The sequence below is a fragment of the Heterodontus francisci genome, chromosome 19 (assembly GCF_036365525.1).
Source record: "Heterodontus francisci isolate sHetFra1 chromosome 19, sHetFra1.hap1, whole genome shotgun sequence".
Lineage (NCBI taxonomy): Eukaryota > Metazoa > Chordata > Chondrichthyes > Heterodontiformes > Heterodontidae > Heterodontus > Heterodontus francisci.
In genome coordinates this window covers 79,989,788-80,002,752 of record NC_090389.1, presented here as the reverse complement: position 1 = coordinate 80,002,752, position 12,965 = coordinate 79,989,788, and the positions used below count along the sequence as shown (strand labels likewise).

The window sequence follows — 12,965 nt, the reverse complement described above, 5'->3', positions numbered from 1 at the left end:
GAGGAGCGCAGAGATCTGAGGGTTGTAGGGGTGGAGGAGGTTATAGAGATGGGGAGGAGAGAGGCCATGGAGGGATTTGAAAATGAGGATGAGAATGTTTTAAATTGAGGCATCTAGGACTGCATACAATACTTCCAACTATGGCATATGGTAGGTTTTGTATTGTGAGCTGAACAATAGGTTTGCATAGAAAGCATATTATCAAAAATAATTTTCAAAACCAATTCAATTGGATTTTTTTCTCATCGCATTAAATAAAAAGCTGATAACTGATATTTTCCCCTCTTTTCATGAACCTGATCTTTCATGGACGTTACGATTGAAGATGACTACATATCAGCTGTGGGATCCTTGGTCTCCATTTGATGAGAGTTTCCAGTGGGTCGGATGCAGTACGAATTCCCTCGGGAAACTAGATGGAGCAGAGACAATACAGATGCCCTCACCATCAGACCAGGAGGTAGCCCTTTACCTGCAAAATGATATCATAACCACTGACTGGAATCTCTTGGACCTTCTTGGGGAAACAGGAAAAGTCACTCCCGACATGCGTTACACTTCAGAAACTGAATATGACACTGCTATAGTCATACATAAACCTCATCCCATCAAACTCAGCTCTGTCGATTCAGTGTTCGGGAGAGCCATCACTACCAGAGCACCAAAACTGGCAGGGGGCTTCCAAGCTTCTGAAGGATCAGCTTTTACTGAGATCAGTGTTGGTTCCCCCACGCCCACTTTAACTGCGCGGTATAAAATTAATCTCATCATGATGATTTACAGGCAATTATTAAGGGTCGTCACCTTGATTTACACAGCTTACCAGAAATGTTTTTACGTGTTACATCAAATTTGATACTTGCAAAACCTGTTTCTTAAAAGACATTTTTTAAAAACTTAAAATACGTATTCTTTTATTCCCATTGTTCCACCCGACATATCCCTTCAGCCGAAGCAGCAGAATTATATGCTGACCTTTTCTGCAACTGCTGTAGTTAATATTGGGTAGGATGTGGCTGTCTTTTCCTTGGAGATACAAACATGTGAGGCATCATAATGGTTCTGACTTTGTCCCTTTAAGCATAGTCCCTCAAAAAGAAACAACTGCACCGGGCAAGGAAGTTAAGCCACTATACCCACTATGTGTGTGTTCAGGTAAAGTTGCATCAGGAACTGGATGAAGTGTGTAATTTCAGCAATTCCTTTTTCTTCTGAGAATTGACCAACCCTAAACCATGGTTGGGTGTAATGACAATGTCCCTTCTGTCTTTACACAGACAAAATACAGTTAAATAGGGATGACATTCAACAAATTATTATTTAAGACTATTTTAAAAAAATCAAGTTTTAGAGAAATCAGAGTTTAGGAACAACCAAAATAAAACTATTACTTTTTACACCAGTTTTTACGCTTATTCACATATTATTCCAAGACATTGGAATTCATCCACAGTTGAAAATGTTACTAACTTTTTGCTTAGGCCACAGTACCAATCACAATTTCTCTCCACTGTGGGCAGTTACCAGGTTTGGGGCCTGGGCACTTCTGAGCAAAAGAAAGCATAAAAGGTTCTGCCTAATCTCTATTGTTGAAAGTGCATGTTCTCTATTTACAGTGACACATTCAGATAAAAAACACAAGGCAGTGCATTGGAATTTAAATTTCAATCTAGGTGCACAATCAGGCTTAAGCCCAAAGTTTGCAGTGTAATGTAACTCCAACATATTGTGCTACAGAGCAGTAGGATGTCTGTCTGCACAGTCCCCTCACAAGGCAATATATAGATAACTTGTCATTGTAAGACGGAAAGAACAAAATGATGAGTCCACTCATAATTCTAATAAAAGGTCTGTTTCAATAGCACCCCATCACTTGCTGTGTGAAAGACCTGCGATACCCTTACCTCCTCATACCATTTCCTACCTACTTTTTGCTGAAAGGTGAGAAAAAAAAGAGAAAACAGCACTGAGTTCAGCTGGATCAGTATTATACGGCAAGATGACTTATGAGTGAAGGCACATGTATAGGTGATGGGGGAAGGGCAAATCGATCCCAAACAGGCCCTGCATTGTATAATGGGTGGCACTGCTACATGACTGGAAAGACCTGGTCAATGGCCAGACTTAGGAATTATTTTAAGAGTAATTTTTCCAGTAAAAATCATTGAATAACGTTCATCCCTAATATTTAAAAGGGACGTGCAATAAAAAAAGACCTCAGGATAAAAACTGTCGATAAAATTGACTTTTATTAATTTTTATACAGCAGCATAATTTGTTAACAAAAAAATAGTTTACAATTGAGTCACATAGCCCGTACATTCAGAAACAAAGACACCTTGTTGAGCAGCGTAAAAGGGACTGCAGGACCTTATCAAAATTGTTCTGTATTTACAGTAGCACAGTCTGATGAAATACAGAGGGCAGTGCAATGAAATTTGACAGCAATTTCCCATCTACGTGCATAATCAAACCTAATCCCAGGGGCAACATGGTGTTGGCATGCAGTACAGATCCAAAATTCTACATCGGAATCCATCTTTTAAGTGTCTTCCCTGTAATATGCCTGCCAGATATGACCTCTGATCTCCAATTCAAATGAAATGAATGTTTTAAATTCAAGGAAAGTAACCTTCAACAGCAAAATCAGATACACTGTCTGATGGTGACATGACAGCAATATGACATCACCAAAGACACGTCATTACAGTGTCTTTCATCTTTACAGTCTACTGCTAATAATTCAGTTCATGTGCCAAGAAAATGTTAATTATCCAATAATATTGAATGAAGCAATGTAAAATATACAGCAAAGTGGAATTCGGTGCCAAAAATTTGAATTATTAGATAATTTGAAATGAACTGACTTTAAATTAAGAGTAGAAAAGTAAGGGACTTAAGACACACCCTGTTCATACTTTGATCACCTGGGTCTCCCAAGACCTTTTTTGGTAAATGTTGTAATTAAGATAGGCTACACCTTGTGTAAAACCCTACAACATTACTTGATAACAAACCAGGACAGGGTGCAAAAAGCATTTCATCAGTAGCTCAGCCCAGGAATCTACAGATCTATAATGTTTATTGATCTTATCTGACATGGTGTCAGGTCACAATTGGGAAATAATAATATGAAGTGTGCTATTTAAGTTGCAAAACAGTCACCTAATGCCAGTACTTTTGACTGCTCATTCCACAGTTCAAAGCCATTGAGCAATAGTGCTAGGTAAGGTGTTCTGGCTGAGACAATCACCAGTAGATCCACTTGCCTCAAAATGAGATTAATTACCAATTCTTTAATGTCACTTTAATGGATCTAAAAGGAGAACAGGCTCATGGGGATAGTCTTGGTGCACAAATGGCAAGTTAGTGAGTTCATTGATTAAATCAGATGTATTCCAATGATACTGCCTTACAGCCCATAGCAGCAAGGGTAGGCAGGATATCTGCTCTCTCTCCCCTAAGGCAAGTGGTGTAAGTGGTGTATGAACAGAGAGAAGGGCTGGATTTCCCTCCGATTATTCCTTCCTTGGCCTGACATTTACTGGGCTATTATCCATAATAGCTGAGTTGATGGATCAGTATGGAGAATGGTGGCCTGGAATACACACTTTACTAGTTCACAGTGTTGTACTCCCCACAGCACAGTGCACTGCCACTCTGCTCCTCACAGCCATTGTTCTGCTGCTCCCTTTGTCACAGTGCTCCAAAGGACTGTGTTATTTAAATGCAAATTTCGAACATGAAAATTGATAGCACGTGTATAACTGGTTAAATAAATGTAAAATGCTCTGACTGGAGGTATAAGGAAAAAAATATAATTAGACGGAGAAAACAGCAAGAAATATAAGAAAGAGAATATTCCACTATAGGAATTGTAGCCCCTTTCATGCTATATCCTATGATTTTACAATATATTAATTCCCCAAGTTGACTTATTTTCTACTTATGTGGTTTGGCAAATTCTCTTTTCCTGGGCATCACCAGACTTTTTTTTTTGGCATATTTGCATGGAGATCATGAACTGCATTACAGAAATAGAAGACACTGCTGGCTATTCCTTAGCCTCAATCTGTATCACTTGATAAGACTCCAGTACTGACCTGGGATAAGGGAAAGGAATACAACTGGATTAGGATGGATAGTTAACAACTTTTAAATAGGGATTTCAGATAAGAGAAACATATTGATAAAAGAGCAGAAATTCAAAATAACAATCTCTTCTCTGTTCTCTTCCCCTGCCAAATACAACTTGTTGCTCAGTCGAGATTTCTGCCCTCCTTAGGATTCACATCATTACCTAACCATGATGCCTATATTGCTCTGCAAGTGGCCAGCACGCGATGTACAAACAGGGGACAGGTGTGACTCCTCCACTGATTTTCCATTGTGCATTGGAGTGACTCCCATCTTCTATACCTTGCCACCCTCCAACAGATCAGGCAGAGATCAACACTTGCCATGATGGGTTCAAAACAACTACTAGCTGGTACATTAATAAACTAAGCCATTGGACTTCTCCAGGAGACCTCAAATGCCCCTAGCTTGACATCAGTAGTTGGAGATGAAACTTGGGGTAACTCCAGGTACAAAATTGAAGATTTTGTTTGCATGTTCTGCAGATGTGGACAGTGCTGGTGTTGCTGCATTTATTGCCTATCCCTAGTTGTTCTGAGAAAGTGAGGTACATGGCTTCCTGGACCACATCAGAAGGCAGCAGGAGTAAACATCTAGTGAGGGAATGGAGTCACATTAGGTCAGACTGGATAGGTGTAGCAGGTTTCCTTCCCTGAAGGATATTAGTGACAATCCAGCAGCTTTCATGATAATTTTTTTCCCCTAATGCCAGCCTGCAAATGACCAGATTAATAGGATTAATTTCTCAAGTTACCATAATGGAATCTGAATTCACAATGTCTGGGTTGCTACTCCAAAACCATGACATACATTAAACCCCTAACCTGAAGGAGGAAAATAATAAAGTGATGTATTTTTAACTATCAGATGTAAAACCAACGCATCACATAAAGCAGCAGCATTGACTATGCAAATTTGTTCTGACTAAAGTCAGATTATTTACATGGTAGTTTGATGGTGCTCTCACATGCTCTACCATCACATAGTTGTTTAGATGTTCAAGAACTGTGATCTCCTGTCTCATCATGGAAAGGCAGCCAGTGAAGGGCCAGCAGTCCAACATGATACGGGAGGGCAAGTCAACCCAGCCTACTCCTAACTTTGGAGTACCTGCAGTATTTTGCTTTTGTACCCTTAATATGGGCTTTATTTCCTCTGGTAGTGCACTATAAACACAAATCTTTTCTTTCTATTCCATAAAGGACTTTTATTGTGAACATAAGAAATAGGAGCAAGAGTAAGCCATTTAGCCCCTCGAGCCTGCTCCGCCATTTAATAAGATCACGGCTGATCTGATTGTAGCCTCAACTCCACTTTCCTGCCTGCCCGACTGTGTTAAGCAGTGCTGCACCAGGGATAATTAAACCCTCAGTAGTTGTCAAGATATGGTTCAGGAAGCCTACAGTTGGGAAGCGTTCAAAGAACTGTTGACCTCAAAATCCCAATAGTGAAGAAAAGGAAGCCCCTCAGCCTTAAACTGTCCAGGAAGGTCGGAAACAACCAGATGACACGCACTGACTGAGACATGTGCATTCTGAAATTGAATTAGTTAAGGAGCTTCCACTTGCATTATGCAGCAGCACTGTGTACGGTAAATACAGACCTAATCACTGTCAGAGTCTTCAGTACTTCCTTCATCATTCCTTGTAGGTTTCCTTGTATCTGACTCACAGTCAGGCACCCCCTCTTCCTCAATCTCCTGAAAGAAAACAAACAAATTCAATAAAGTTTTCTCTGTCCCCTCTGCAGATACTAAAGAAAACAAAGATTTCCAAGATAAACCAAGATCATAAGTCATTTATGAATTCCATAATCCATCAGCCATGGCTCAGTGGGTAGCACTCTTGCCTCAGAGATGGAGGATTGTGGGTTCAAGTCCCATTCTAGAGATTCAAGCACAAAAATTTAGGCTGACACTCCAGTGCCATCTTTCGGATGAGACATTCAATCGAGGCCCTGTCTTCCCTCTCAGGTGGAGCCCACGGCACTATTTCAAAGAACAGAGTGTTATCCCCAGTGTCCTGTCCAATAATTATCCTTCAATCAACATCACTTAAAAAAATACAAATTATCTGGTCATTATCACACTGCTGTTTGTTGGGCCTTGTTGTGTGCAATTTGGCTGCTAGGTTTCCTACATTACAACAGTGACTACACTTCAAAAGTTCCTCATTAGCTGCAAAGGGCTTTGGGAAATCCAAAAATCATGTAAGGTGCTATATAAATGCAAGTCTTTATTTTCTTTCCGCTGAAATATTAAATATTCAGGTTGCAAGTTTTACTGACACAGACTACTTTACTCCAGTCAGGTAAACAAAAGACATGGCCCAATTGCAGGCACGTACCCAGCACAGCCTTGTGCCAAAAACCAGGGAGAAAAATTCAATGTAACTGCAGGTCTGATTGTTGGCCTCACAACCTTTTAGCTGTTGCTGGAAATTAACAGCGACAAGGTTGCAAGGCCCAAAGATCCAGTGGTCACTTAAAAGAAAATCCAACCTACCTTGGGTCTTCTCTCTTCAGCTATTCTTCTGAGGAAGTGCCTGGCACAAAACAGTCTGTTAGGACAAAAACAAGAAATGCTGGAATCACTCAGCAGGTCTGGCAGCATCTGTGGAAAGAGAAGCAGAGTTAACGTTTTGGGTCAGCGACCCTTCTTCGGAACTCCGAAGAGTCGCTGACCCGAAACGTTAACTCCGCTTCTCTTTCCACAGATGCTGCCAGACCTGCTGAGTGATTCCAGCATTTCTTGTTTTTGTTTCAGATTTCCAGCATCCGCAGTATTTTGCTTTTAGTCTGTTAGGACACCCTTGCAACTGAGCACCTCATGGATGCTACTTCAGGAAACTGAGATGGGAGGCTGGGAACGTCCCCTCCTGTCTCGTTAGTCCTACCTTGCAACTCAGGCAAATCCAGAAATTCTCAGGCGACATCAAAGGGACAGAGACCCAATCTGAAGGGTCTCCACCCACTTTTTCCTGACTGTTGCTCTGCGGAATAGGTGTTCCCTAGTGTGATTGGCCCTTCCTCTCTCCACGACAATACGTGGCCTCTCCTTAACACTTTCCTTCCACTGCACAGTTGAGATAAGAAACATAAATATTGTGGGAAATCAGACATGAGCCTGCATCGTTCTACTTTCTTGCGGGGAAAGAGTGAAACCAATTTGAATGCCCTACTGTGAACAGGTTGACAGCAGTTAGAATGCAACCGGGATCAAGCGCTAGATCTCCATGATCTGTATGGCTTAGTATCTAACTATAGGGCACATTTACCTGGAGAGCAATTGGGGAGTTAACTTTTAGAATTATTCTATGACAAAGTAGCTAGCTGGTTTGAATCATTCTCATATATTTAAGGCCCAATCTGAACTTTTATATCTTGCTCCCTGTTATCCAAATTATTCCAAATACAGATCTATGGAATCTACTGACTGAATTACTGTCTTGATAACCATACCTAATTATTCCAAACACTCCTTTCAGGTGAAGCAGTGACTTACTTGTACTTCTTTCAATTTAGTATACTGTATTCGTTGCTCACAATGCGGTCTCCTCTACATTCTGGAGACCAAATGCTCAGTTTGGGTGATTGCTTTGCTGAGCACCTCCGCTCAGTCCGAAAGCATGATCCCAAGCTTCCGGTTGCTGGCCATTTCAACACTCCCCCCCGCTCTCAGGCTAACATTTCTGTCTTTGGCCTGCTCCAGTGAACATCAATGCAAGCTCGAGGAGCAGCACCTGATCTTTCGAATAGGCACTCTACAGCCTTGTGGACTGACCATTGAGTTCAATAACTTCAGAGCATGACTGGCCTTTTTTTAATATTTTATTTTTTAACCATGTGCCTGCTTTTCATGCACTCAGAGCTACTCATTATTCGACTATTAACAGTCTGACTGGAATCATGCTTCATCTTTCACCACAAGCATCAACACACTCTTTGCCTTTGTCCCAGGACAGCTTTGTTATTTAATTTCTCCTGCCCTATCAAACACCTTCCCCTTTGTTCTCTCCCCCACTCCCCTTCCCTTCACTTGCTTAAAACCTAATTCTTTTCTAATCTTTGCCACTTCTGATGAATGGTCACAGACCTGAAACATTAACTTTGCTTCTCTCTCTACAGATGCTGCCAGAGCTGCTGAGTATTTCCAGCACTTTTTGTTTTTGTGTCAGATACCCAATTATTAATTGGTTTGAATTCTTTCTCATCAGCTGATTCAATATTTGCCTCAACTAGCACTAGAGTAATAGCACCTTGAGCCCCACCTCCTGCTTCCTCAACTCTATCCCCACGAAATTGATCACCCAACTTCCCTTCCTGATCCCCATGTTAACTGATATTGTTAACTGTTCTTTCTCTTCAGGTACTGCCCCTCTCTCCTTCAAAAACACATCATCACCCCGTCCTCAAAAAAACCCTCGACTCCCACCGTCCTTGCAAACTACTGTTCCATCTCCTACCACCCTTTCCGCTCCAAAGTCCTTGAATGTGTTTTTTAAAAAATTCATTCATGGTGTGTGACTTGGATGGGAACTTGCAGGTGGTGGTCCAAGTCACACACCATCCTGACTTGGAACTATATCGCCGTTCCTTCACTGTTGCTGGCTCAAAATCCTGGAACTCCCTTCCTAACAGCACTGTGGGTGTACCTACCTCACATGGACTGCAGCGGTTCAAGAAGGCAGCCCACCACCACCTTCTCAAGGGCAATTAGGGATGGGCAATAAATGCTGGCATAGCCAGTGACGCCCACATCCCATGAATGAATTAAAAAAAACACGTTCAAGGACTTTGGAGCGGAAAGGGTGGTTGGAGATGGAACAGTAGTTTGCAAGGACGGTGGGAGTCAAGGGTTTTTTTGAGGACGGGGTGATGATGCGGTTTTGAAGGAGAGAGGGACAGTACCTGAAGTACCTGTTGTCACAAATCCATGTCCATCTTTGAATCCCTCCAATCAGGTTTCCGCCCCGCCACAGTACCGAAACAGCTTTTATCAAAGTCACAAATAACATCCTATGTGACTGTGACAAAGGTAACTTTTCCTCCTTATCCTTCTCCACATGTCTGCAGCCGTTGACATGGTTGACCACACCTTTTTCTTCATCAGTGTCCAGCTGGCTGGGACTTAACTGGTTCCATTTGTACTTATCAAATCGTAGTCACAGCATCACGTGAAATGGCTTCTCTTCCTGCTCCTGCACCATAACCTCTGGTATCCCCAAGGATCTATCCTTGGCCCCCTCCAATTTCCCATTGATATGCTGCCCTTCAGCGACATCATCCGAAAATATTGTGTTAGTTTTCACCTGTACGTTGATGACATCCAGTTCTACCTCACCACCACTCCTCTCTACTCATCCATTGTTGCTAAATTATCAGACCGCTTGTCCAACATCCAGTAGTGGATGACCAAAAACTTCCTCCAATTAAATGTTGGGAAGACCAAAGCCATCGTCTTCAGTCCTCACTACAAACTCCATTCCTTAATTACAAATTCCATCCCTCTCCCTGGCAACTGTCTGAGGCTGAACCAAACTGTTTGCAACCTTGGTGTCATATTTGATCCAAGATGAGCTTCCGACCACATATCTGAGCCATCACTAAGATTGCCTATTTCCATCTCAGTGACACTGCCCAACGCCTCACCTGTCTCTGTTCATCTGCTGCTGAAACACCCACCCATGCCTTTGTTACCTCTAGACGTGACTATTCCAATGCACTACTGATCGGCCTCCCACAGTCTTTCCTCTGTAAACTTGAGGTCATCCAAAACTCTGCTGTCTGTGCCCTTACTCACACTGTCCTGTTCCCCTATCACTCCTGTGCTCACTGACCTACACTGGCTCCCGATTAAGCAACGCCTTGATTTAAAAATTCTCATCCTTGTTTCCAATCCCTCCATGGCTTCACCCCTTCCTATCTCTGATCTCCACCAACCCCAAACCCTCCCAGATATCTGTGCTCATCTAATTCTGGCTTCTTCAGCATCACCGATTTTAACTGCTCCACCATTGGTGGCCGTGCCTTCAGCTGCCTTAGCCCTAAGCTCTGGAGTTCCCTCCCTAAATCTTTCACCTCTCTTTCCTCCTTTAAGACATTCCTTAAAACCTACCTCTTTGACCAAGCTTTGGCCATTTGCCCTAATATTGCTTGGTGTCAAATTTTGCTTCGAATGCTTGTTAGCTGTTATGTTAAAGGCACTATATAATTATTTGTTGTTGTTGTCGTAGTGTTTCTTGTACAATCATGGCATGTTATTTTACTGTGACCACCCCCACCCCCAGAGCTTACCTCTTCTGCATCATCTTCAGACAAGTGTGATTCTTCATCACCCCAACTCTCCTGCTGGGATGCTTGGGACAAGATTTCTTCTCCCTGTGTGAAAACAACAGTCAAATCAATGAACTGCTGAGGTATTCACTCTGCTCCAGTAAACTTCGTTCTATGTGTTGCTCAAAACAAACATGCATACAACTTCCCAGTGGGTAGGCAGGGATAACTGTCGCTCTGTAACAAATCACCAGGACATGTATGAAAGCTTTACCTGTGACTTATTCCATGATTTACTCTCAATTCCTGTTGTGAAGCATAGATGTTCACCTTCACATCTCCCCTGACAAATCATCCAACATCAGGTACTCATTATATGTCCACGTCTTACCAACAAACCAGGAACCAGGCTCCCCCTTTGGGCTGTTCTCAAGCTTTAATAAAATTTTAAGTTAACATTGTCTATTCATGAGCAGCAATGACTGCCACAATGGGTGTAAATTTAGCGCCCCACTTGACTATGCACAACTCAAGATATTTTCAGTCATTAGTTGTCACATAGTTACACCTCTGGATTGTACAATAACGTGACTCTTCTGATGCCCTATGTCATTTTGACAATTTATAGTTTCCTAGCCCCAACCACCTCCTCTTCACTATGGACGTCCAATCTCTCGATACCTCCATCCCCCATTAGGAAGGTGTGAGGACTCTCCGCTTCTTCCTTGAGTAGAGGCCCAACCAGTCCCCATCTACCGCCACCCTCCTCCACCTGGCTGAACTTGTTCTCACATTGGACAACTTCTCCTTCAACTCCACTCACTTCCTTCAAATAAAAGGCGTTGCTATGGGTACCCGCATGAACCCTAGTTATGCCTGTCTTTTTGTGGGATATGTCGACCATTCCTTGTTCCAGTCCTACTCAGGTCCCCTCCTCGACTCTTTTTCCAGTACATTGATGACTGTATTGGTGCCATTTCCTGCTCCCGCCCCGAACTGGAAAACTTTATCAATTTTGCTTCCAATTTCCACCCTTCTCTCACCATTACATGGTCCATCTCCGACACTTCCCTTCCCTTCCTCCATCTCTGGGGATAAGCTGTCTACTAATATTCATTATAAGCCCACCGACTCCCACAGCAACCCCGACTACACTTTTTCACACCCTGCCTCCTGTAAGGACTTCATTCCATTCTCCCAGTCTCTGACGCATCTGATCTGATGATGCTACCTTCCAAGACAGCGCTTCTGATATGTCTTCCTTTTTCCTCAACTGAGGATTCCCCCCAACTGTGGTTGACAGGGCCCTCAACCGTGTCTGGCCCATTTCCCGCACCTCTACCCTCACCCTTTCTCCTCCGTCCCAGAACCGTGACAGGGTTCCCCTTGTCCTTGCTTTCCACCCCATCAGCCTCCATATCCAAAGGATCATCCTCCGCCATTTCTGCCACCTGCAAAGTGATGCGACCACCAAAGGCATCTTCCCCTCCCTTCCCCTGTCAGCATTTCAAATGGATTGTTCCCTCCACGACACCCTGGTCCACTCCTCCATTACCCCCACCACCTCGTTCCCTTCCCACAGCACCTTCCCCTGCAATCGCAAGAGGTGTAATACCTGCCCATTTATCTCCTCTCTCCTCACTATCCAAGGTCCCAAACACTCTTTTCAGGTGAAGCAGCAATTTACTGGTACTTCTTTCAATGTAGTATTCGCTGCTCACAGTGTGGTCTCATCTACATTGGGGAGACCAAACGCAGACTGGGTGACCGCTTTGCAGAACACCTCCACTCAGTCCGAAAGCATGACCCCGAGCTTCTGGTTGCTGGCCATTTCAACACACCCCCATGTTCTCATGCTCACATCTCTGTCCTAGGATTGCTGCAGTGTTCCAGTGAACATCAATGCAAGCTCGAGGAACAGCATCTCATTTACCGATTAGGCACAAGACAGCCTGCCGGAACATTGAGTTCAATAATTTCAGAGCATGACAGGCCCGCCCATTTTACTTTTATCTTTAGTTATTTTTTCTTTTTTTGTGTGTTTATTTTATTTTAGTTTGTTTCTACTGTGACTACTTTTTTTTTCATGTTTGTGCTTGTGGCTGTTCAGTTTTCAGTCCATTAACACCCTGTCTGTACTAATGCTTTGTCTTTCAGCACACCATGACCGTCTGGTCAGCTATTCTGTGACCTTGTCCTATCAACACCTCTTTTGTTCTCTCTTGCACCCCCCCCCCTCTTTACTTGCTTAAAATCTTTTACATTTCTCATATTTGCCAGTTCTGAAGAAGGGTCACTGATCTGAAACGTTAACGCTGCTTCTCTCTCCACAGATGCTGCCAGACTTGCGAAGTTTTTCCAGCACTTTCTGTTTTTATCTCACAAATAGCAACCTGATAATGACTAGAAAACCTATGTTTTTGTGATGTTGTTTGAGGGATTAATATTGGTTAGGACTCTGGAGATAATTCCCCTGCTCTTCTTCAAAGATGCCGTGGCATTTTTTATGCCCACCTGAGAGGGCAGATAGGGCCTCAGATTTAACTTCTCATCCG

At 42.8% G+C, this 12,965-nt stretch overlaps 2 protein-coding genes across 4 annotated transcripts in view; one reads left to right on the top strand and one right to left on the bottom strand.

Annotated features, from left to right (window-relative positions):
• Nucleotides 1–325: 325 nt before the first annotated feature.
• LOC137380417 (FANCD2 opposite strand protein-like) lies at nucleotides 326–856 on the top strand. Its single transcript, XM_068052346.1, has one exon. The coding sequence runs from the start codon at nucleotides 326–328 to the stop codon at nucleotides 854–856; it is 531 nt and encodes a 176-aa protein (XP_067908447.1).
• A 1,410-nt stretch (nucleotides 857–2,266) lies between these two features.
• Nucleotides 2,267–12,965, bottom strand: part of fancd2 (FA complementation group D2) — a 99,668-nt gene continuing 88,969 nt past the window's right edge. For all 3 annotated transcript variants that reach the window (XM_068052083.1, XM_068052082.1, XM_068052084.1), the window contains 3 exons: nucleotides 10,432–10,515; nucleotides 5,741–5,836; nucleotides 2,267–4,103 (listed from right to left, as the gene is read on the bottom strand). In XM_068052083.1, the coding sequence (XP_067908184.1) occupies nucleotides 5,741–5,836; nucleotides 10,432–10,515 (180 nt within the window). In that variant the 3' untranslated portion in view covers nucleotides 2,267–4,103. The remainder of the gene's footprint in view (nucleotides 4,104–5,740; nucleotides 5,837–10,431; nucleotides 10,516–12,965) is intronic.